This window comes from Nasonia vitripennis, chromosome 2 (genome assembly GCF_009193385.2).
Source record: "Nasonia vitripennis strain AsymCx chromosome 2, Nvit_psr_1.1, whole genome shotgun sequence".
Lineage (NCBI taxonomy): Eukaryota > Metazoa > Arthropoda > Insecta > Hymenoptera > Pteromalidae > Nasonia > Nasonia vitripennis.
The window spans coordinates 30,942,428-30,966,866 of record NC_045758.1 but is presented as its reverse complement, the minus strand read 5'-3'; the positions used below and the strand labels follow the sequence as shown (position 1 = coordinate 30,966,866).

Below are 24,439 nucleotides of genomic sequence, written 5' to 3'. Positions count from 1 at the left end.
TGCAGAGTCGCAGTGCACTGCTACAGCGTTATTGGGCTGTTTGGAAGAGATAGTTTCGCGCGCGCGCGGCGGTGTGTATATTTGCGCACGCGACACGGTGAAATAAGCCAGAGGTTTCGAAGGGGTTTCGGAAGTAATTTTAGTTTCGGCTGCTCGCGGATGCGGCTGTCGTTTGTATTCTTTTTTCTTTTGGGGGGAGAGTGCGGCCTGCTGCAGATGAAAGCAGTTTTTCGAAAATAGGATACGTGCGCGCTCTGAAAAATTAAAAAATTTTAAAAATCCCTTCTCGGAATAGAATTTAATTTAGATGTTTCCTGGCGCGACAAAGTTTTTGGAGTAAGGTCCGTTGCTTGAATTTGAATAACAGCTATGTCTTAAATTCTTTTGACGAGTATTGCATATACTGTTTCACTTATAGGAGACAATACACGATAAGCGACGTCGTGCGTTTCCGCGCCACCGATCCTAGAAATAAATTATAGGTAGTACAACGCTCGTGGTATATAAGAATACGGCCATTTTCAAAACATGATGTTGCTTTATTCGAACAATCACGCAGACGTTGTGATTTTTTTTTGTGTGATTACGCAAACAAATGACGATTCATATGCGACTTTACAAAATTAGTTATATTCATATGTATATCAATGTTACATAATAGTTTGCAAATTAAATTTGCTTGAATTCACGCTATGTCTATTGCGACGGTAATTTAAAATTATAATTGGTTCGCTTTATAGTACGTGATTCGTGTCAGGAAATGCCAGAGTCAAAACTTCAATGTAAGAAAACTTCAATTAGTACAATTGATTGCACAATGATGTGCTATACTTGCCAATCAAACGAGTGTTTTATTGATTCAACCTTTTTCATTTATTTAACAATTACCTAGTGTACTTTACAAATTGCAGAAAAATATGTTCTGATGCGAATTTGCTTCTGTTAACAAGTAAGTTATTGCAGAACATAGGAGGATAATAATTAAACAGTTACATATAAAAATAATTATACACATGATTCTTACATCAAAAAAGATACTCATGTAAAGTGATTAAAAAGTCAAATAATAATACAAGTAACATTTATCACCTATTACTCAAGGAATAGAAGTGTAGAAAAAAACATGTTTATACCCAAGCAACATTTACTCTTATAAAATCGTTTTTTAAAAGAAATTTTGTGCTTTTGAATAATTCATGTTTTGTTGTTTCTTACTTTCTTTTTGTAAATTAAGAATTGTGGAGTACTTTGTTGAAGGCATTGTAGGATGTTTCCAAATCAAAAATCAATTGTCTGACTTGAGTATCCGACAGTTCATCAGAGGCAGACATATTGTTTAGTGTCTGGAGCCACTCTGCGACCTTTTGCTTTCCATCAAAATCACTGGGTAATATACTGAGTCGGTTCATGGTGTCCATCAGATCTCTTAGATCTGGATGGAGTTGATCCATAGCTTTAATCTCTAACCGTAATTTGTCCATGATTGTAATGAACAGTGAGACAATGTCTGCTATGCATTTAGATGTGTTGCCTTTGTCATCCTTGATAGTGATAGGTCTATCTTCCTTTATTCTTTCAAGAGCAGCTGGACAATCAAGCCTGAATGCTCTGGCAAAAGCATCGATTGTGAGAAATTGATCGCTTTGAACCTATTACAAAGAATTAAATTTTATTAAATTAATTTAGAATGAATAGAACTGTAGTAATTTAAATATTTGAAAGTAATTTTTTGTTTACCTGTTTAAAGGCAGCTCTGTATTGTACTAGCAGCTTACTGCAAGCTGCAGTGTATTCTTTAGGCGTAACGCAATCTCTGATGTAAGCTTTCTCTAAATGTTGCAGAGTATTGACAACAGCGTACAAGTCAGCTTGGTTATCATACTTCTCACGTTCTCTGGCATTTTTATACAGTTTGACTTCTTCGTAAAGTTCCGGACGATCTTGACTGATAGACATTTTCTGGGAAAAAAAACACAAGTGGAATTGATTATAAGATAGGTTAGGTTTCCCGCATATATCTTAATTAGATCCAATTTACAAGTTATGCCACTTGATTGCTGATTCGAAACAAGCTACTAAATTATTGTCAATAATTAGAATGACGATATTCAAACATCAAAACTTGCTGATATATTTCGTAAGAAATTGACGTAGATCGATAAACAAAGAATATTTGATAATAATGCTCTAAACTTACACTTCTTATTTTTTCAAACAATGGCACAGTTTAATATTTTGCATGCAGCAGTCCAAAAACCATTTCTTTGTACTTATGTCCTCGCTCAGAATATACGCGTATATTTTCTTCACATATACAAAATGTCATACAATAGTACAATCTAATCTGACAAACTGAAGGAGTTGTATGAAATCATCAGGTTTTTTCCGAACAAACGTTCTGCCAGTAAAACAGAGATCTCCTTATCCAACAACCGAAATTAATGCGGTTTATCGGGTAAAACATTTAAAAAGACAAAATTAATGTTGAAAAAAGTAGATGCCTTTAAAAATTTTGTATTTTATATTATTTGACAAAATAAACATTTAAATAGGAAACATTTATAACGAAACGCAAATATATATCATCACTTTTTCACGTAATTGAAAACCGATTCAACCATATTGTAAGAACTATCGTGAAATTTCATTTCACATTTGTTTGAAAGACTGTTTTCGTCTATACAAGGACAATGGAATTCTTCATCAGTTTTTAAATCTTTTTTAAAGAGATTTTCGTTAACAAGGGTACAGTTTTCAGAGTTTGGTGGAATCGCAATAAATCTAGTTATATGTAAAATTTGCTGATTAGGATCTATTATTGTCCAAGGTTTATAAACCTTCAATACTGGTTTCTCATTAGTTTTAATCAAACCAGAGATTTCAGGTACATTTATCACACTTATAAATCGATTCTCTTTTAACAGACCACTCAAAAGATCTGTTGAATCTTCAATCAGTATACACTTTAATAATTGTAACTTATTTAGCTTTGGCAAGTGTTCTACAATTTGCAAAAGAATGAATACACCACTCATATCTTTTTTACAGACATTGTACCTCCAAAGATTTACATTTGACTTTTCTTTTGCCATTGTTGTCAACAATGTATCTAACAATCCTCCTCTGTAATACAGTTTTAAACATTTTATAAATTGAAATTCAATTTGAATCGTGTAAACTATTAAAAAACTTACTTTTTATAAGTCTTCCTACTTTGTTCCTCAGTCTTGTGTTCTATAATATAAGACGTTTTTCCAAAGTCTATTCTAGAATCCAGACTACTGACAGTATCAATTTGATCCGTAAGAGTTTCTGATATAAAAACATCAGTTTCAAATTTAGGTGAGGGAGTTGATGATGGATTTGAAATTTTCTGTGATGCTGGCATCTCACAGGGTTTGTCAGGCATTACTAAAACTTCTTGTGTGCTTATATCTTCTATTAGATCGCTCTTTGTCTTGTCAGTATCGCTACTGGCTTCCAGTATATTTTGTTCAGCGTTTTCAGTACTTGTATCTTCAGTGCTAGATGTAGATTCAATCAACTGTGAGATAGTGTCATCTAAAGGTTTTCTGACCATCCTAAACTGCTTATTTATTTTAATATTGTTTTGTTTTGTTGATTTAGAATCATCAAATGTAAAGTTTAAATCAGATTCTATAGCTTTCACTGTTGAAGCCACTGTAGTGTTGTTTTCAAAAATGTCTTCATTACCTGCAATATTGAAAATTTAATACAACCATTCTTTAAAACTGAATTTTATTGTGTAGGAGAGCTTACTGTGATCTTGGGGGTCTGCATGTGTCGTTGATTGCAATACTGTTTGTAATTTTGAATCGGAGTCTGTCTTTTTTTTTATGTATGTTGTGTCTAACTTTTTGGCAACTTTGCTTCTTTTTATAGATCTTCTTCTCCCACCAATAATAGGTGAGGTAGCTAATCGTTTCCCACCTAATATTGGTGATCTTGTTATGGCACATGGTGATGAAAGTTTTTGAGCTAATACTGGTGAAAGCGGATGCGCGAAAGATGCTGTGGATTTTTCTCGATGTCTGGGTGAACTAGGAGGTGTTCGATCATTTAAATCAGAATCAAATTTTGCAGTTTCATGTGGATTTTCCAGGAGCCATCGTTGTATGTATGCTCTTTTTCTTTCTGGTGTTGATACATATTCTTCATTTTCAGAATCGTTCATTTTCTTTTCTTTATCATCTTTATAAAAAGTGAAATTATTTATTCCCAATATCTACACAAAGATATGTGATAATGATTAATGACACAACAACTGTAATTTATAAAATATGATTATATTTATTAAAGTAATTATTACCTCTAGTTAATTTTACATATTGATTATTCCAATATTCATAAAAACTGAAGCATAAGTATTACATAAATTTTCAAATAAATCAAATAATAATCCGAAAGGAGGATTGTCAATTACTCGCTTCAACATTTATAGTTTAGTCTGCCGCGCTGACTCTGTCAGCAGTGTCAGCTAATATATACGATGCCTGCTGGCGCCATCTGCGCTATATCCCCTACGCCCACCGACGCGAGTGACGCGACGCACATATCGACACATTATTGTTCTGCAGGGAATCTCCGGGGACCTTATTGTGTAGTCTCGAGCGACATACGACTGCAGACGACACACGAGACACGAGATAGCGACACTACATCGACTATCGACAAATATAAAGAGCTGCGCATGCGCTTTCGTTTGAGTCAATGTTTTTATCGCGGTGCACATTGCTCTGAAAAGCGGAGTCGAGAAAAATGCCAAAATAAAAAAAATTAACCAAATTATAAAAAATTGTTATTATTATCCCTATGTTTAATTTCCTGGCCTTTTACTTTATTATGAAATCAAACGCTTTTAAAATTTTTATTTATTTATTATATTTTATAAAAAAATACAATAGTTTTCCATTTTACATTCAGTTTTACGTTTTACATCTTAATCAGGTAATAAAGTACTTTCTGAATCAAAAGATCGAATAAATTGAAATACTTCCACAGGAAGTTCAAAGATTCTTCGACTATTTCAGACATATGTCTTCTCTGCAGACCCTTGTAGAATCTGTCTCTTAGCATTAAACAGTATATTGGAAATTGCATTTTATATTCATTAGATTTAAATAGTTTCACTGCATTCTGACTTCTTTCATATCTTCCTAATTCCCTATCGCATTCAGTCAGAATATTGTAGAAAGTTATTTTATAACATATTTTATATTCTTATTTTTCCTATCGCTACCAGGCAGTTATTGTAGAATCTGTTTAACTTTTCATTGCTTTTCAATAGCCTCGATAGATGATGATCATGAGGGAAGAGGATATCAGCAAGGAATCGCAGAGAGAAATCGACTTATTGCTCATTATTTTCATTAATTATTATTATTTTTAAAAGCTTCTGTTACCGCTAAAATGTAAAAAATAAAAAACTTTTTTAAAAAACTCTATAAGCTTTATTAATTAATTTATTAGTTTATTACATAATTTATTATTATTGTTTATTTTTTTATAATTATTTGTAAAATTTGATAATAAGTAATTGTATGTATGTACAAAACATTTATATTCAACATAATTTAATCACAATAACTACTTAATTATCCAAATGACAAATTGTAAATTATCAATTATAAAAATATTTAAAAATTATTTTCATGCAATAATAAGTTGTTATTTAATTCAAATTGAGAACGTTTTACTACTAAAACTAAAAACATTACTTGCGCATGAGCAGTAGCATCATTTGACTCATGACTGCTCTGTGTCGTACGTCGCTGTGTCGGCTCTATGATAGTCGCTCGAGACGCTTAGACAATAAGGCCCCGGTGCGTGCAGTAGGGTTAGCCGATGCCGATGCCGAGCACAATTTTATTTTTCTTCGCATGCAGTACTTATGCAGTAAAACAAATTGTTTGTGTGGTGTAAATTGAATAAACCAAGTGTTTGTTTACATTGGTAAACAATCGATCTTTGTTTAGAACAGAGAAGAATTCGCAGAAAACTGACAAGTTTTTGTGTTCTTCCTCGTGCGTGCTCGGGTTTGTGCTAACCTAAAACGGTAACTTTGCTGACAAGCAAAGTTTATTATAAATATTTATAAACGAATAGCATCATTTTTCTATCAATAAAAAATACAATGAAACTCTTAACGCATAATATGCTGACATCCAAGTGTCTGAAAGGGGTCACAGTTGGTTATCCCTTGGGAATTGAGGTAAGAGCTTTTTTGGTGAAGAATCCATTGATTTTTGCATTACAACTGTCATTAACAATTTAAATTTTTGTATTGCACAGGCGAAAGAAGTAAAAATATCTGAAGTTGACTACAACTCAGAATTCATTTCTAGGATCATTCCAAAATTAGATTATACTGCGTTCTACAAAGCTGCCGAAAGTGTGAGTATATATATATTCTAGGATTAATTTGAAGAAAACATTGAAGTGAGATAACCCAAAATTATTTATATCGCAGGTCGGATATGCAGGTGATTTACCTCCACAACTGATTCAAGATTACGAGAATAATGAAGAATTTCTTAAAAAAATGCACCATGTATTGCTGGAAGTTGAAATAATCAATGGAGAATTACTCTGTCCAGAGTCAGGAAGAAAGTTTCCAATAAGTGATGGGATACCTAACATGCTTCTTAATGAAGACGAAGTTTAAGCATCGTTAACTTGACTTTTAATCTTATAGGATTTTTTAAATTTCATACAATTTTTACAAGAACCGGTTCATCGCTTCATTTTACTACTAAAAATAGTAAATAATAAAAGAACAAGAAAAATTAAAATTTTTCTAAGCATAATTAGAAGAAAATAAAGACAGCAATCAACATATATATAATTCTATGCCAAAAAGTTGAATAAGAAAATTGAAAAATTTTCAAAAATATGTAGATTATTACATAGTTAGTATCAAATCTGTTTTTTTATTAACTTATGTTTTTAAAAAAATGCTTTTTACTGTAATTAACGTTTTATTATTAAAAATAATCATACTTTTGACAAATTAATATTTGTTAAGAATCTAATACTTTAAAGTAAACATCTGACAGTTGAAAAGTAAAATTCAAGTCATTTCTATAACATTCATTACTTTTTTATATATGTATATGACTCATTCATATACATTCATTTAAATTTTAATTATGTAATCTTTGTAAAAATAACTATAGCATTTGATATAGAGAATTAATCATAAGCATGTATGAAATGTACATATGTCATGAGTTGGTGATCATTGTCATGTTTCTCACTTAGTTCAATACGCACAATTTATGAAAAAACTTTACAAATTGTTTAATTTTAGTTCATGCGTTGTGAAATAAAACAAAACTATTTTAATTTTGTTATTTGAAAAACACTTCAAAGAATATATATTGAATTTCTAAGTGAATATCAATACTTAAGCAAAGAATATGTAGAATAAATAAAATAAAAGTTTGTTAAAATATAATTTAATCACAATTTATTGATTACAAGGAATCATAAAATAAGACAACAATTTTTTCTTTTGGAGGGTAAATTTATTGCACAGATATGTATAGATACAGTTTTATAACAGATACTTTGTTGGATAATTTTTAAATCTTTAATATTATATTTATTGCTACCAAATGTAGAACGATTGACATTTTCTTTTCCAGGACGATGTACATAATTGTTTAGATGATACAGTTTATTTGAAATTTTTTATTTTCGGGTGTCATTTCTACAAATTCAAGGCGCTGTTATCATTAGCTATTATTAAAATCCACCTAAAGTAGTGAATATCTAAATATAATTTTTTTTGTATTCTTACTGTCTCATAAATATAATTAAAAATACTTTTTATAATTATGGAATGTACATTGCACTGGCTAATTAATTAAGTCGAGTTTGGCTAAGTATTTGAAGCTATCTGTTATAGCTTCATTACCATACAACTGGGCATAACAGTCAAAATCCTCACCCATCTGTTTGAAACAGTGCAAACGTCAATTACATATTATTAATAATTATAAATATAGAAAAACACATTGAAATTACTCAGTTGGACAAAAGGTTCCAATAAACATGATATGAAAACGAAGTCAGTCAAACTTATTAACTGATTCAACTAACATTATTCTCATTAAACTACATCGACAAAACCAGTAGAAAATGGAAAACCTGCTTTGAATTGAATTTTCAAAGCAAATTAAAAACAATTTCATACCCTAAATAAACTCCTTTTTAAAGTAATACATATAATTAACCACTATAATCACTTACACATGTTAAAACATAATGTTTCCAAGTAGATAAAAACAATTATTTGGCTAATGATCTTACTTGTTAAATACTAAAAAGATTAAAAGTGTATGTATAAGTAAATACTCATTACAAATTAGCATTAATTTAGATGCTATCATTTGTTACTTACAATTTTACTGCAATACAATTTACACATCTGACAATTTTTAGTGGATACTTAAGACCCATTACATTTCCAAGTTTTTATTTTAAAATGTAGTCAAAATATATTTTTTCATTCGCCTTAGTTACTTTGAAAGTTAAAAAGCTATAAAAATAGCTCTCAACTATCTTGACAACCACAGCCTATCTGTTATTAATTCTGTATTCACATATTTTAGCTTTACTTTAAAGGCAGGATTATTTTGGATGAAGCTATACGAAAATACGCCTGTACTCGATGTACAAACAGCACATGTAAGTTTAGCTTTACTTACTTTATATCCCTCAAAGAGAATTTCTAGAGACCTGTCTCTAGATTAATTTGTTAAAGTAAAGGTGCTTTAATATCCAGATATAAATATACAAAAAAGCTGGATTATATACATACAATTTAAAATCATACCTTGTTAATTTGACAATAGTTTTTGGATAAAATTATGAAACGTCGACTAAACATTTTTAAAAGAAAAAGTTTTATTTATTTTTTTATCAAATAAAGCTCTACTTATATGTGCATAATTCGATTTCTTCAATAAACTCGCATGTTTCATTTCGTATTTTGATTATTTTATAATTACAGATGAAAAAAATTTAAAATATATAAAATGTGGACGTTTCAGAAAGAGTGTACACCTTCATTATGAAGGAGCGAAAGAACACTATCGAGTTCATCGAAGAATTTTGCAATTTTTTCCTAATATGCCTAACACCATTAGCGTGTTTATAGCATTGTGTTATATTTAGCTTGTTAGATATTATATCAAAGTAACTATTTCCTTGTAATGCGCGCAGCTAATTTCGTTCTGTATACATCTAAACTCGCATTTTCTGTGTGTATGATGTTAAATAAGCGTTCAATGGCCGCTGCTAGTGATTAGCATTTATACACGCTCGCTTAATACTGATTGAGATTACTTCATTTTTACGTCTAAAACTATAATCTATCATCAGAGTTATCATTATTAGTAATCATTAAAATAGAAAGGAAATATGATTTGCGAGTTAGCATCGAGTTGCGAGAAGTAAGAAGTGCTTTTTTTACATTGAAAAACAGATAAGCTATGTAGATCTTTTATTAGTTGGCAAAAATTACTATATCTATCTATTGCCCATAACTTTTTAGTTACATTTTTGCCTACTATTAAAGAACTAAGACTACATTTATAACATCTGGCAGCAAAGATAAAATCTTCTGTTGCAATGTTTCCAATCATGCAAGAAAATTCTTCACATAGATACAATTAAATAATATAACAAATTAACAAACTATAATAACGTTAAGAATAAATAGTAATAATAATAATAATTTGTAATAATCACTCTTATTTTTTTAAGAATTGTAGAACAAAAATTTCTCAAACACAATAATTTCAAGTTTAACGAAATTCTTACGAGTTAACAAGGAAGGAATAAAAGAATTTTCTTGCTGAATACCCTGACACCTTGTACAAAAACTATCATTCTAATAAAGAATGAATAGTACAAGTACTGATTGCCTGTCCAGATCATGTAGGAGGTAAAATTCACTCTTCCCTGTTATATTTAAGAATACCTACGAAATTTTTAATTTCAAAATCACAACATACAATAATACTGTTCCGCAAATCTCTTTGATACAGCTATTAGTTCAATTGGAATAATAATTTGAAACAATAAAAAAATTCAACGAATTGTGAACTAAATAACAATGCTGATTATGAACTTTAACGAAAAATCAGATAGAATAATAAATCATTCAACTTGCAAAATCAAAAATAATGGTATAATTGTAAACTACTTAGAAGAAACAACTACACATGTTTCATTTTCCGCGACTTTCCGTGTTGGTAGCATTCCTTTGGGAATAAATGGAACCCTGTGCCAATCCTCTTAAGGGACCTTTGCAAAGTTCTGAATTCGGACCCTTTGCAAGATTACAACTACCACTAACTAAGTTAGGATTTCGTCCTAAAGTTAATGTTTTACTTTGTGTATTTTTCGTTAACAAAGTTGGATCTGGTCCAGACCAAGGAGCATAATCAGGCCTGAAATATATTGTTAATAATTTTTTAATCTATATATTATTTAAATTTCATATAAACACAAAATACTCACAAGAGTAGATCATTGTTAGCTCCTTTAGGTAAGTCTGTATTTGGACCCATTGGCCTTGTTAAGTAAATCGATTTATAATCATCATCTTCTGTAGTACTGGTTCCACGTGAAACTCTAAAATTTTAGTTAATATAAAAAAAAAATGTTAAAACTATTTAATTTACTAGAAATTTTTTTTATATTGAATATATTACAAACGGTTAAAAATAACATAGCTTGGGAAATAAAATCGATAAAAATTATTTATTTTTAGTATTTAACCTACTTTGGTACTTCGCTTTTATTCTTGGGTCGTTTAGACTTTTCATCAGATTCCTTTGTTAATCTCTTAATTGGAGAAGCACTGAATTTAAGTGGTTCTGTTATTGGAGGGCTGTCTTTCCTGTCATCACTTCTGTTACTACTGCAAAAGTAAAGATATATCTTAGTTAAATTTCAATCTATTATCAGAAAATCCTTTATTGATCAATCATTATATTTTATACCTTTGACTACTGGACGTATTTAACGGTTTAATGGCTTCTTCTGCAATCATTATATCTAAAATATGTGCTGCTCGTTCTTCATCATAATCTACACTATCCATAGCCAATAAAATGACTTTCTCTGGCACTTCTTTGAATTTTTCCATTAAACGCAGTTTCACTAAACAAATATTTAGATCAGATTAAACAAAGCTATTATAATAAACAGAAAAGTTAGTTCCAAATTTGATACCACAATCTTACTTTTATTTTTTTCTTCTAAACTTTTCATACGGGGTGGTGGTGTAGGAGCTGGTGGAGGAATATGCATCTAAAAAAATAAGAAGCAAATATATTACTTTGATTATTCATGCTTAAAACTTTATTTGGTATCTACTGCACTTACTTTTTCCTCTTCTTCTTTTTTCTTAATAGATGCTCTTGATGGTGCAGTAGGACTACGCTTTTCATAGCCCAGCTCCAGCAATTTATCTGTTGCTTTTTGAACATTGTTGTCACATTGTTCTAGAGTATCTAGTAGTGTGTATTCGTCAACCTTAGGAAATACATTTTTCAGGTACCTGCACAAAGTATTAAAAATTAATAAACATTAAAAAAAAAATTCATTTCCACATATCCTACAATAACAATACAAGTAATTTAGAATATTGAAATGGTAACAACATAATTATATTTCTTGTAATAATATTAGGAATATACTGTACATTTCAACTACTCTTACATAAAAGTCAGCAAGCTTGTGCAAAAGTGAAGAATGCGTGCGTTAGGAAATAAAGAGTTTATTCTTCAGAGATAATTAAAAGTAATTATTAGATAATTTTCTATTCACAGAAATGTACATTCTTTAACAACATAAGGATACAACTAACCTAGCTACGTTTTGAGTAACTGATGCGACTCAACATCAAAGGTACTGAAAACCAGGATGTAACTGAAAAAGATTGGGGTAAAAATAAAATATGTAATAAATCAACATAAAAATAACTACATGTATGTGTTTCTTGTTAGTTCAGACTGAGGTAAAATTATCTTATTCAAAGTAGTTTATTGCACTTGGTTTATCAAATTTAACATTTTATTTTTAGCGTTTTTTTGTTATTTTCTAGTCTAACTTGATATTATTGTTAATATTACTTAAATTATCAGTTTAACTTTAATTGTTAATAGTTGTAATTGAAAACTTGACAGATTTATGTTCAGTGCAATACAATCATTGTCACATTTGACGAACTTTTCTGTGAAAAGCAGCAGTGTTGAGTGTTCATGTGGACTTTGTAAATAATGATGAAAGAAAAATTGTACGTTTTTTTCATATTTTTTAGACTGAGGGATAAACATGCAACAATACAAAACCTATTCGAGCTTCACTAATAATGCATTAATTTTACTATAGATACACCAAATATCTAAGGACTAACATACTTTACTTTTCTTAATATTTGGTGATTTATATATTTCAAATAAATAAATTTTTAATACCGAAAATATTTTCTGACATTTCACATACTCAGAAGAAATCTCTATAACAGTAATGCCATTCAAATAAAAAAGTATTTGAAAATGTTGTTGAATGATAAAAGAGTACTATCTTTAAATAGTCATTTGCATTTCATTCTATCAAAGACACTTAAGTTTTTGAAAGTGAAAATATAATAATATTAAATAGTAGCTATAACAAAATTCACTATAAATTTACCAATGTATGAATGAGTTCCTCTTTTGAACATATTAACTAATACTTTAATTAAATTTCGCGTATCAGAAAACATTCCCTGTTTCTGTCTTTCCCTATTTTTCTTTCATTCATACAAAGATATATAATATCAACATCTAGCATCCAAATATAGGTTTCGACACTGTTAATAATGGCATGAACCTAAGTTTCATTTTTGGGGAATGTGGGGCCGGCCGTACGCCTCGGGGTGGACTCAGTGTAAGAGCTGCGTGAATAGCGTGTGCTGGAAGTCGCCATCTCGGTATTGCGTAGTTGGAGTGCACGCCAATCGGCGTACAAGGTCCTGGCTGACATAGTGGATTCTTCTCAACTTGTAGAGCGCTCACAACCAAAGCTGGCCTGTTATGGTATCTGAAAGAGATTGGCTAGGAACTTAGCACTGGAACTTACGGCAGGGATGGGTTCATTTCAATTCCAATTTTGATTGAAATGACGTACAAACAAAATTCTCTAATCATATGTATATACATAAGAATTCTGTTAATTTGTGCTGATTTACTTATTGGATATACTTAGTACTGAATTACTTATGCTAAAATTAAAAAATTTCCCATTCCTGAGTTACAATGTGCTATTTCTGACAGAAAGCTCAAAATTGAAGTTGTTAATTTTGCATTATTGAACCAGTTAACAGAAAAATAATGGTAAGAACTGAAGCATTAGTATTGTGGAAGCAGTTAAGTTGATAAGAGACAGATTAGAAAAAATCGCAGTATAAGCTTCATCTCTGTAAAATCAATTTTCTTTTTAGAATTTTTTGTCACCTATTGGAACTTACTTCTTCAGTAGTAGTCGAATATGAGTATCAGATACTGTAGGGAACATGGCATTGATTGTGGCAACTTGCAATTCCACGTCATTATTTTGAATGAAACTAGACTCTAAGTTCCTCATTGGGGTGGGAGACCCGATTGTCATATCGCCAAATCTATTTGTCATGTTGCTCACAGATCGGGTAGTGGATAGTGGAGTCTTCAAGTCCTATAAAATTATTAAAAAATATTAATCCTTTGTACTATTTGGACAAGCATCTTTCTAGCTCAAACATTACATGGAAAATTCAAGTTAGAGAAATCAGGTTTAGTCGCTTCACAGAGATGGCACATGACCTACCTGCAAACTTGGAGGTAAAAATGCAGGCTGTGGATTACGATAAGGCGAAGGAGTTGGATAGACTTGTGGAGCTCTGTGAGCTCCGGAATAAACTATATGCCCTGCTGATGTATTTCCACTCATCTGTCATCATGTTATTCGATGACAGTCCAGAGAAATGCAGCGTGCAAATATCAGAAGTATTCAAAGAGAGTTTTCAAAAAAGTTTACAGTCATTTATGCTTTGAAATTTTAAATATTATATAATTTTGAACTTTGAGAAAATTGATATATTTCATTGTAAAATATCCAAAAAAATAAAAAGTAAATCAAAGCCAAGCTTGAACTTCAATTAAATTGTATGTGTTTGGCAAAACTAAAACTCTATGCCTTATTTGAATCTAGAATCGATAATCATAGTAGGTTCATCAGAAAAGAGGAAAAGAAACTTAAGTATAATTAAGCACAGCATTCATGCACGAAAAGAAAGAAAGCACACTATTCACTCAGCAAGCACAAAAAGAACACACTATTCCAACAGCAAAATGAATTCCAAATTTCCAAACAAAAGCCTCACTGACCTGTAAAGGAATGGATTCGCTGGGATGATCAGTTGTCCCAGAGCTCGGAGTAGTTGAATTCTGCGACTGTATGTACTGTGCGTACTGCCAATATCGAACCCTGGGATCTTCCCATGTCGTGGAGCGATTGAAGTGATTTATAAAGTACCTGCAAAAACAACAGCCTTTCGTTACATTCACCACTGAAGCTATACCGAAAGAAGCCCGTCTCGCGCTCCAGTCAACCGCGACTTTGACGCAACCCCTTAACGAGATTACCCTCGCCCCTGTGCACTTCCTAATTAACAATTTCAGCTTAAAAAGAGATTACAGAAGAGAAAAAACTTACGCTCGTCCGCTTCTGCCGTCGTATCTACACTCCCAGCCGGGCGGCAGTTGATTTCTTTCACCTTGTTCCGCCATTTTCGCGTGTTTTCACGGGCTCGACTCGCGACATGCAGCAGCCCCCGCGCGCGAGAAGAGATTTTTCCTATTATGTCGCTCGTATACACACACTCGCAGCTGTAACACAGTGCACTCAGATTATCTTCTTACGGTACAGCCGAGCGGCGTCCGAGCGACTCTCGCGCGCACACATTGACGCGTTATATATACGCGGACGAGAGATATTATGATGATGATGATGATGATGATGATGACGAGATCGCGCAATAGCTGCTTCTGCTGCTGCTGTTACTGCAGGTGCAGTTCGAGATAAAGGGGGGGAGGTAAGGAGTAGGGGGTAGGTATCAATCTTGATCGTGCGCGCACTCGGGGATAGAAGCTATATCCTATATAGCCTGCCACCTCGCTAGAGGGGGTGTGCAACTTTTTTTTTACTGCTTTTCTCCGACTGGGCTAATTGCGGCAGCGAAAGAAATTACTTCATTGATTTATCGATCGCTTATGCATTTTAGCTTTTCTTTTTAATTTTCAGTACGGTGACTGAAATGCATATGCGTTTCTCTTGCAGCTGGCTCTTTAAATATTAAAAGTCGAGTAGGTTTGTTCGCTGCTCTGTTTGCTTGCACTGGAGTTATCTTGCATTAGGGGTGTATCAGATAACGACAGAACAGATGGATGCGTCGATTCGCGGCATCGCTTTGCGCACTAGTTCATCTCGTTACCTACCGAGGTCCGAGCTGTCAGATGGATTCCTAGCTTTATTCGAACAGTGGGAACGGACTCGCTTCGAGTTGTTTTGATGGCTTGATAAAACGAAGAAATTTCTATGATCCTATGTAGACTTGAAATGTCCCTAGTGGTATAGTTGGGTGTCGGGACACTTTTATGTCAGACTTCTGCGGAGATCAACGTCGAATAATTGTAAAATAATAGCTGTATAAACGAGCCTAGAACAGCTGTTTTTTCGCTTTTTTTTTTTAAACGAACACTGCACGGGACGTTGGTTAACTTGTCATGTGCGGTATTCTCGAGCAACATGTAAGATTCTCGGGGAAATTCGGAATCCTAAAATGATTAGGATAAGAATGGTGAAAATAGGGTAGGATTTATTATGCCTCGAAAGGAAAATACGTAAGTTATTGCCTTAGACAAGTACGGATTTTTTCTTGGAAGAGTTGTCGTTGTTGATGTTAGGCTTGAAATTTCAGAAAAGCCAAAACATGGGAAAGAGACAGAAGAAATCGCATGAATGAATACTTCAAAAATTTATCGGATCTATTGCCACCTCACTTAGAAGGACGAAAACGGAATAAAATTGACATCCTTGTTCATGCTTCCAAGTATATCAAGGATCTGCATAGTCGCACTGATGAATTGTTTTATGCCCGAGCATCGGATGCTCATAGTAAGTAATATGCTGAGATTCTGAAAACTGTTTACACAATTTACTCAGCTTGTTTTCTTCTATAATCACAGAAGAGGAGTTGGCTCGATTAAAGAAGCTGGTAGCGCAACTTATTTCTAGGACACAGTTACTCTCTGGTCTGTTGAAAGATGCAGGAATCACTGTGCCAGCAGAGCCTGCTCTGGAAAGAATATCACCGCTCAAGTGGTCGAACAAAATCAATGTTGTTCCTGAATCTCAAATTGCTGAGAAAGTTGAAACAAGTAAGATGCTCTTTAAAATATTATATTTCATATAAAGTAGGTTAATGAAAATGCATTACTTTTACTCAGATGCAGGCAGGGAGAAGAAAAAAGAGAAGAGTTCAGCTAGTCTAAGAACAAATTTGAAAAAGAAAGCAATCAAGGTAAAGATGGCTAAAAAGCAACCCGTTCGTAAGAAGTGCTTCCCAGAAAAGTCAAAACGTATTATTGAGGATCAAGAGAATCATGCTACTAGTGGCTCTAGTGATACGAGTGAGAAAGGAGACAAATCATCCTCATCTAATGAAGAATTAGCGCTTAGTACCACATCAGCAGAAGCATCTCCTCCAAAACCAGAAATTAGTACGTACTCTTAGGTGCCTAATATTTTTATTTTTGAGATATAAGAACATTGCTAATCGGTTATTTATTTTTTATCTTCATTAGAGAATCATAAGAAAGTGAAGAGAAAAAAGAAAGTCGCTAAAAAAGACAAAAAAACTAATGGCACCACAGATATAAACAGTTTTGCAGCTGGTACATATGTTTTGTCAGGTGGTAAAATAGTACCCATGGTAACACCTATGCAGTGTAATGTGACACCAAATATCATTGTAAATGCTCAGACTCACCCCCCAAATCCTATTATTTTGAATAATGCGCAACCAGGTCAAATGATTGTTGTGCAACCTCTGCAAACCAATCATTTTCAGACAGTTAGTACAATGCAAACATTAAATACTGTAACTTTGAATACTGTGCCAAATATTCAAACCAATATGTTGATAAATTCTAAAGACTGGCCAAAAAATGTCAAGTCCATTGTGAATTCAACTAAAATCGGTGGTACTAAGGGGATTTTACCTAAAATCAAAGAAGTTACTGAGACTACCATGACGTACAAAGTTCCAATTCCTGCAATTCGTAAAGAAAAGTCTGATAGTAAAGCTGAAAGCAAAGAATCAGCTTCAGTTGATAAGCAAACTAAAGGAAAAGATGTTTCAAAGGCAGTAAAAAATAGTCGATTGGCTAATGCAGAAACTCAAAAGGATTCTCAAAATTCTAAAGATGATGACAAAAATAACAGTTCAAAAACAAAATCACCTGTAAATAAACCTATAAAACGAAATTCGAAACCTAATTCAAAAGAAGTAGTAGAGACTAAGAAGAAAAAATTCAGCAAAAATGAAAATCAAGTTACAAATTTACAAATTGAATCAAATATAATTTTGAATGACACTGTAACTTGTAAGTCAATTGAAAATTTGAAGCAAGTTATAAGTAAGATTGGAGAGGATTCTTCTTACACAGCAGTTGATAATTCAGTTGAAATACGCGAAGAACAAGAATGCGATAATAACTTAATAAAGGACTCGAATAAAATCTCATTAACTAACGACGAACCACAGGAGGAGAAACCAGATTCACAAAACGAATTTTCCACGGATGAGAAAGCAGCTAATTTGAACAATTCTAATAATTCTAATAATTCAGTTTCATCGTCAGAAAAAGAATTGTTGAATAAAAGTAATTTTACAGAGAGAACTCTAGACGAGGCAAAAAGTATTGCTAAACCCAAAGAAATTACAGTTGAAAAGAGAAATGATAAGATCACTGATAGTGAAAAAACGGACGTACAATTGGCATCTAACTGTATCATTGATGACAATATGATCCTCGCTAACGACGCTAATCAAAGCTGCAGTATAGAAACTAGACTTGACAATATGTTGCAATCAAATGCTCAAAACGAAATCATAGACGAGCAGCAACCCGAAAATAACAAGATTTTCTTAAACTTGGATACAAACACTACGATGAAGCTTGAGGGTTCAGAAGACAAAATGCACTCTGTACCGCCAACATCTACCTCACCGTTTATCAAGGTCACGACAGAAGATGAATCCTTGAAATCAAAAAATAATATTAAGGAGGATCAAAACTTATTAAAGACAATCTCTTACAGTCCAAGCAATAGTTTTGTACCTATAAATCATAAAACTGATTCTCTTCACTCTGACTTATCAAATGATATCTTTGCATCTCTTCAAGTACCATCAAGTTCAAACAACTCAGAGTCGATATCTCCTACAGCTGCCTTCTTGATGGCTTTTCCAATTGTTTCATCACTGGCTGGCAAGACGGAAGTATTGGATGACGAAATGAAAGAGGAGTTCAAGTACAGCAGTCAAACGCCACCAATGATACTACAAATCGGAGCAATAGAACCGAATAATTTTAAGATCAATACGAAAAACTCGACAAATGATAATTTGGATACGGCAGAACCCACTGGAATAAGCGAGCCATCTCAAACAAAATCTTCGACTGAGACCGTAACGCCTATAACCAGTTCGACATCGATAGCAGCTCCAGCTAAAACTCTCCCAAGAGTCATCAGTAGTCAGACTATTACGGAATCTTACAAGATCATTCCCGTTTCTTCTGAGCAGATCAACAGGCAACTTAATGTTGATACGAATAGTTCTATGCAAGTGCGACAAAATAATTCGACTAATCCAAGTGAAAATTCGAACGTTAACAACACTTTGACAAATAGAGATCAGTCGTCTGTAGTTGCAGATAACATTGACAGGTCGATCGACAATAGCGTTCAAAATTATCCGCTAGAAAACAAATCTCAGTCGACGTTCAGTTACTCAAAGGACATGACCCTGACTTCCATGTCAAATTCTATGGCGAACGAAATTTTAAATAAGTATATCTCGACGACGTCATTGTCTACGAACACAATGCCTACGGAAACTTCAAGCAAATACAATTCAGTATCGCAGTACGTGCCACAGGAATGTCAGACTTCTGTACCTAATAACTGCGTTAAAGAAAGCGTCGATCGTAACAGTAGTCAGTATAGTTTTCCAAGTGACAGAGATCTGTGCAAGCTTCAGATTTGCCCAATGGAAGCTTTTACGGAACGTAGCAATGAGTACTCCTCACGTAACAAGGACAACTCGTTCGGCAATAATCCATCAGTTGAAACGAATAACGAGTCTTTGAATAAAAATATTCAAATTCCCATAAGCCAGGAGAAAGCATCCAAAGTTTCTATCCAGAATAATCATAACGTGGCATCCGACAGTTTCCACTCCATCAAGAAGCTCGAGAGTAAAGGTCCACCTCCGACGAGTACAGATAATACTGCTCTTTATCAGAAGAAACCCAACGAAATTCCAAACACGAATTCGTACATCGGACCTTGCGATAACAAGATAAGTAAGAAGGTGATGAACCTCTCTTCACAGCCGAGCACGTCAGTACAGAAAATCACTGTTTCAAGTAGGTCCAATGTATTCATGCATCAAACTGAGGCGTCTTACATCGTTACGACGAACTTTGAGGAGAATATCGTAGCAAGATCGACCACTACTGTTGCTAATAATTCTTCCAACTTTAGCATATTATCTTGGACCACGTTCTCGCCACTCAGTAGTAACAACAACAATAATTTTTCGCAGTATGAGCAGACTCCTGTGTCTACTGACATCTCAAGAAACATCTGCGAAAACTTCAATTATCATCCATTGCCTAAAGATAACGCTTCGCTATCAAATACGTTGACCCAACCGACTTACTCTACGGTTGATTCACAAATGCCGAGCTTTGACAAATCCAAGAATAATAATTTGAACCAGCCGTCATACACTACAGTAGATTCTCATATGCCGAACTTTGAAAAATCTAAAAATAATGTCCAACCATCGTACACCACGGTGAATTCTCAAATGCCAAGCTTTGACAAATCCAAGGACAATGCCTTGACTCAGCCGACTTACTCTGCGATTGATTCACAAATGCCGAACTTTAACAAATCCAAAAGCAACAACTTGACCCAGCCGTCGTACACTACAGTAGATTCTCAGATGCCGAATTTCGACAAGTCTAAAAATAATGCATTGACACAGCCATCGTATACTACGGTTAATTCTCAGATGCCGAGCTTTGACAAATCCAAGAACAATACCATGAGCCAGCCGACTTATTCTACAGTTGATTCACAAATGCCGAATTTCGACAAGTCAAAAAATAATTTACTGACTCAGCCATCGTATACGACGGTTAATTCTCAGATTCCGAACTTTGATAAATCCAAGAACAATACGTTAACTCAATCAACTTACTCTACGGTAGATTCTCAGATGCCAAGCTTTGATAAAACTAAAAACAATACCTTGATGCAGCCGACTTACTCTGCAGTTGACTCTCAGATGCCTAACTTTGATAAATCCAAGAACAACTCACTAACCCAGCCGACTTACTCCACGGTTGATTCTCAGATGCCGAGTTTCGATAAATCTAAGAACAAACAGTCCACGGACAATCAGAAGCGATCTTACAACGATCCGCTCAAATCGAGGACAATGCGACTGTCTCAGCTCGATTCTCGAAATCCTCCTATGCAGAAATCAACTCGTGCCCACAATCAGCCTTCAGTTTCGAATTCTGATTACAAATATGCTTCGGAGAACAAGAACAAGTACAAATACCCAATGGATATCGACTACATGCAGAACAACTATTCTAGCAGTTTGGACTTAGCTCCTCATCTTCAGCATAACCAACAGCAACAAAATCAGCAGAACCAACAAACTCACCAAACGTCCAACTCCAAGACCTCCAATACTAACCAGCAGCTGCAGCCTCTAAAATCTGACAAGTCCAACTACATGTTACCTGACTACGAGACTCACACCTCGACGAACTTCAACTCTGACTCTGCCAACATCCAGCCCAGATACTCCAACAGTCACGAGGTCTATCCCAGCACCAGCTACAAGTACGCTTCGGATAACAAGCCTCAACAGATCCACTCCAAGTATCAATCGACCACCCAAGGGCCGACCTCGAGTCTCCAGCAGGAGAACACGATCTACGCTAACAACAGTAATAACACAAACGGTAATAACAATAGCAAGCAGCAGCACGTGCAGCAACAGCAGCAGCACCAGCCTCAATCTAAAGCAAAATCGGAGCACACGATGAGGCCGCCGGTCAATTGGATGATGACGCCTGAGATTAAGCACAACTCCAACATCAGTGATATAATTCTGCCTCCGATTGGCAAAGAACTCGATTTCTGCCAGAACAACATATTCTCACAGACGTCTGGTTACAACCAAACCAGCGGGAATCACCAGTTTTACAATAATTATGACATGTCCACACCGTCGTTTCCGAATATACCGGTATTGCAGACTGACAGCAAGAGAAACGTGGACACGACTTATTATCCGGAGGAGCAGACTTTCTCCTGGTCACCCACGAAGAACTTGTCCCAGAGCGCCGAACAAAACCAGAATTTGAAGAACGTGGAGTCGTCGACCATGCCAGCTCTTGTAGGAGACTTGGCGTTAGGAACTCCCAACGTTTCTGACAAGCAGAACTTTTTGTTCGGGCAAATGCCAATCAGGACGAGTAACACCGAAATCGGCAAGGAGCCGTTAAAGAGCAAGGAGACTAACGTGAGCAGTAGGGACTATCAGGGTATCGTCAATTCGCAGAATCCACAGCAGCACAGTTCGCACGGGATGCCCTTCCTGTCGGTCAGTCAACTGGTGGATCACGAGAAAGTTGACAAGAACCAGCAGCAACAGACACATAATACTGGTAACCATCATCACGGGAGTCACCATCATCCGCAGCACCACCAACAGCCGCAGCAGCAACAACAGACACCGCCGAGGAAACAGAGAAAGAGTAACAGTAGTCCGAGGGCCAGTGCTAAGAGGCAGATGGATATGCGGCAGAAGCAGTCAGCTAACTCGGCTAACGACCATATTCATCGGCAGCACGAAGAGCCTAAGACCAGCCCTACTGCTTCTGGATTCGGGGACACCAACTATCAGCAGCAGCAGCAGCAGCAGCAGCAGCAGCAGCAACAACAACAGCAGCAGCAAAAGTATAATCAGCAGACTAACGATACTCAGTGGAGAAATAGGAACTGCAAGAGCAACTACACAGCGGAGGCTCTGATCGGAACCAACAACACGGACAGCAGTAGTCACCCAGAAAAGAATCTGCCAAAGTATTCGTCGAGTAACTACACGCAGAACAAATTTTCCACTAGTCTGAGCTCGGATCCTATGTCGATCAACTACTTTCCGAACGTGGACGAGGCAGGAACTGGCTATGGCCAAGTGATGAACCAGAACTTCAACCACTCGTACGCCTACTCGTCCAATGCGAACATCTATCCGACTTCAAACTTCATCTCCAACATGTCCAACAGTTCGGCTAACTACATGATGTCTCTGCACGAGAACACGCCAGACTATCTCGAGGGCAACAACTTTTTGCTGCCACCCAACGTTTCCACCACCTCCATAACGACTCCACTGCTAACTAACATGACTGACGGAGTCAAGAGTCATCACCATCACCACCATCATCATCACCAGCCCTACAAGCCTCAGAACTGCACCGACAAACGGCTTTACTTCGGCCAGCAGAAGAAGACTAAACGAAAGCAGGAGACAACGAGCGCCAGTAGCACCGCTACCTCGACAGTTCAGAACTTCGACTTTCCCGGGCTATCTTCGCCACTGGATGACTACCACCACGCGTCCACGTTCTTACCTCCACCGAATCCACTGTACCAGAACCAGTCGTACTCCAAGTCAGCTTTACCTCCGCCTCCACCTCCTCCAAGCGTCAGCAGTTCTAACAGCGGTGGCAACCAGGCCAGTGGTGTTCCTGCGAGTACTAGCAACCCAATGGCCATGACGCAACATCATCCATCTGGCACGAGTCTCACCAACTTTAATCTTAGCACGATTTTCCCGGAAATCAACGATAAGGTTCGCATTGTTTTTTTTCTGTCTGGCATGCGTATAAGCTTTGTTTTCCTAAGTGCGATGTTGCACGAGCCCGAGACTCTAGTGCAGGCGAACTCTGAGCTAATATCGGTAGATCACCGTGTAGATCAACGAAAGATAGAGATGTCTCGGTGAGTGGTCGATTGCACTAGAGCTGATTAATTAAGTTGAATTTTCGTGGTAATAATAACAAACACATTCTCGTAATCTACCCTCTGTAATTAACACTGCGATAAGTACAATGCATATTACTTATCGCTGCTTGTTTAGGTGACTGGCTATAAATCGTCGACGAACGGTATAGCGCAGCCGACAAGCCATACTTCCACGAGTTACTCTCAGAGGAGTAATTATACAGATCCTATGGATCAAATGTCACAGGTCAGCATCCGTTAAAATACATCTTAATGGCATGTCGCTATATACAGTGTATTTTATTAATGATCCTTCGTCTGTCCGTACAGGCTTCAGAGACGACGCCGCACTTCAACAATTCCGGCTCCCGCTGATGATGGACGTTCTGACGGCCCACGATATCATCAGCAAGCCGGCGAGCTCACTCTGAAGACCAAACAAACTGTAAAAAATGTAAATAGACACGAGCGAGCGCGATTACGTATACGTGATAAGGAAATAAATAATTTACTTAAGAATCGAGAACAATCTAGTTGATAATTATTTTTGCAGTCCATCATCAGCATCTCGCCGCCTTGTTATTTTCTAATTAGAAGTGCTGTATACACGTCATGCAACGAATGATGAAGTAATTGGAGCATTAAGACATCGAAGCTGCTTTTCATATACAATATAAGCTTATCGTTCATTGATGCAACGCCTCCGACTCGAAAGTATAGACAGACGTGCGATTGCGCGAGGAGAGCTTTTGAGAAGATGGAATTTATACGATTCGCATTGTTTTTTGTACGAGCGATCTTTATCGACGTATTTTATCGGAAACGTACAAATAAGGAACGTCGCGTGAAATATCAGCTGTTCCTCTTAAAGTCAGCTTAAAACGGACGCGAGTGGGCAAACATTGTTCCCAACGTGTCTGTCGAGGACAGGGAGATATGACGAATCAGAGAAAAATTTATGCATTTCCGACAAAGAATCACTCGCCGACGCGTGATT

The 24,439-nt window shown here is 35.3% G+C and overlaps 5 protein-coding genes across 8 annotated transcripts; 2 read left to right on the top strand and 3 right to left on the bottom strand.

The window, feature by feature from the left end:
- Positions 1-518: 518 nt before the first annotated feature.
- Positions 519-2,400, bottom strand: LOC100114195 (vacuolar protein sorting-associated protein 28 homolog). The gene is made up of 3 exons (XM_001607538.5): positions 2,198-2,400; positions 1,738-1,959; positions 519-1,649 (listed from the first exon to the last, which is right to left on the bottom strand). The coding sequence occupies exons 2-3, from the start codon at positions 1,954-1,956 to the stop codon at positions 1,230-1,232; spliced, it is 639 nt and encodes a 212-aa protein (XP_001607588.1). The 5' UTR covers positions 1,957-1,959; positions 2,198-2,400; the 3' UTR covers positions 519-1,229.
- Positions 2,401-2,498: 98 nt separating this feature from the next.
- Positions 2,499-4,651, bottom strand: LOC100678048. Its single transcript, XM_003425937.5, has 4 exons — positions 4,331-4,651; positions 3,781-4,246; positions 3,195-3,714; positions 2,499-3,123 (listed from the first exon to the last, which is right to left on the bottom strand). The coding sequence occupies exons 2-4, from the start codon at positions 4,193-4,195 to the stop codon at positions 2,586-2,588; spliced, it is 1,473 nt and encodes a 490-aa protein (XP_003425985.1). The 5' UTR covers positions 4,196-4,246; positions 4,331-4,651; the 3' UTR covers positions 2,499-2,585.
- A 1,128-nt stretch (positions 4,652-5,779) lies between these two features.
- LOC100114237 (multifunctional methyltransferase subunit TRM112-like protein) lies at positions 5,780-7,478 on the top strand. Its single transcript, XM_001607545.6, has 3 exons — positions 5,780-6,232; positions 6,313-6,414; positions 6,491-7,478. The coding sequence occupies exons 1-3, from the start codon at positions 6,155-6,157 to the stop codon at positions 6,683-6,685; spliced, it is 375 nt and encodes a 124-aa protein (XP_001607595.1). The 5' UTR covers positions 5,780-6,154; the 3' UTR covers positions 6,686-7,478.
- Positions 7,479-7,525: 47 nt separating this feature from the next.
- LOC100122353 lies at positions 7,526-15,401 on the bottom strand. Of its 4 annotated transcripts, XM_001605907.6 has the most exons (11): positions 14,773-15,401; positions 14,445-14,592; positions 13,885-14,007; positions 13,550-13,752; positions 12,913-13,122; positions 11,422-11,596; positions 11,280-11,346; positions 11,037-11,196; positions 10,817-10,954; positions 10,552-10,665; positions 7,526-10,481 (listed from the first exon to the last, which is right to left on the bottom strand). In XM_001605907.6, exons 1-11 carry the CDS (start codon positions 14,844-14,846, stop codon positions 10,259-10,261), a joined length of 1,635 nt encoding a protein of 544 aa, XP_001605957.1. In that variant the 5' UTR covers positions 14,847-15,401; the 3' UTR covers positions 7,526-10,258. The 4 variants fall into 4 exon arrangements, with proteins under 4 accessions (XP_001605957.1, XP_008204996.1, XP_008204997.1 ...); XM_008206774.4 differs by lacking the exon at positions 13,885-14,007; XM_008206775.4 differs by lacking the exon at positions 12,913-13,122 and having other exon boundaries at positions 7,533-10,481.
- Positions 15,402-15,515: 114 nt separating this feature from the next.
- On the top strand, positions 15,516-23,968 carry LOC100678112 (probable serine/threonine-protein kinase DDB_G0282963). Its single transcript, XM_031924274.1, has 7 exons — positions 15,516-15,959; positions 16,037-16,233; positions 16,305-16,496; positions 16,566-16,838; positions 16,923-23,290; positions 23,579-23,689; positions 23,773-23,968. The coding sequence occupies exons 1-7, from the start codon at positions 15,940-15,942 to the stop codon at positions 23,815-23,817; spliced, it is 7,206 nt and encodes a 2,401-aa protein (XP_031780134.1). The 5' UTR covers positions 15,516-15,939; the 3' UTR covers positions 23,818-23,968.
- Positions 23,969-24,439: the final 471 nt, after the last annotated feature.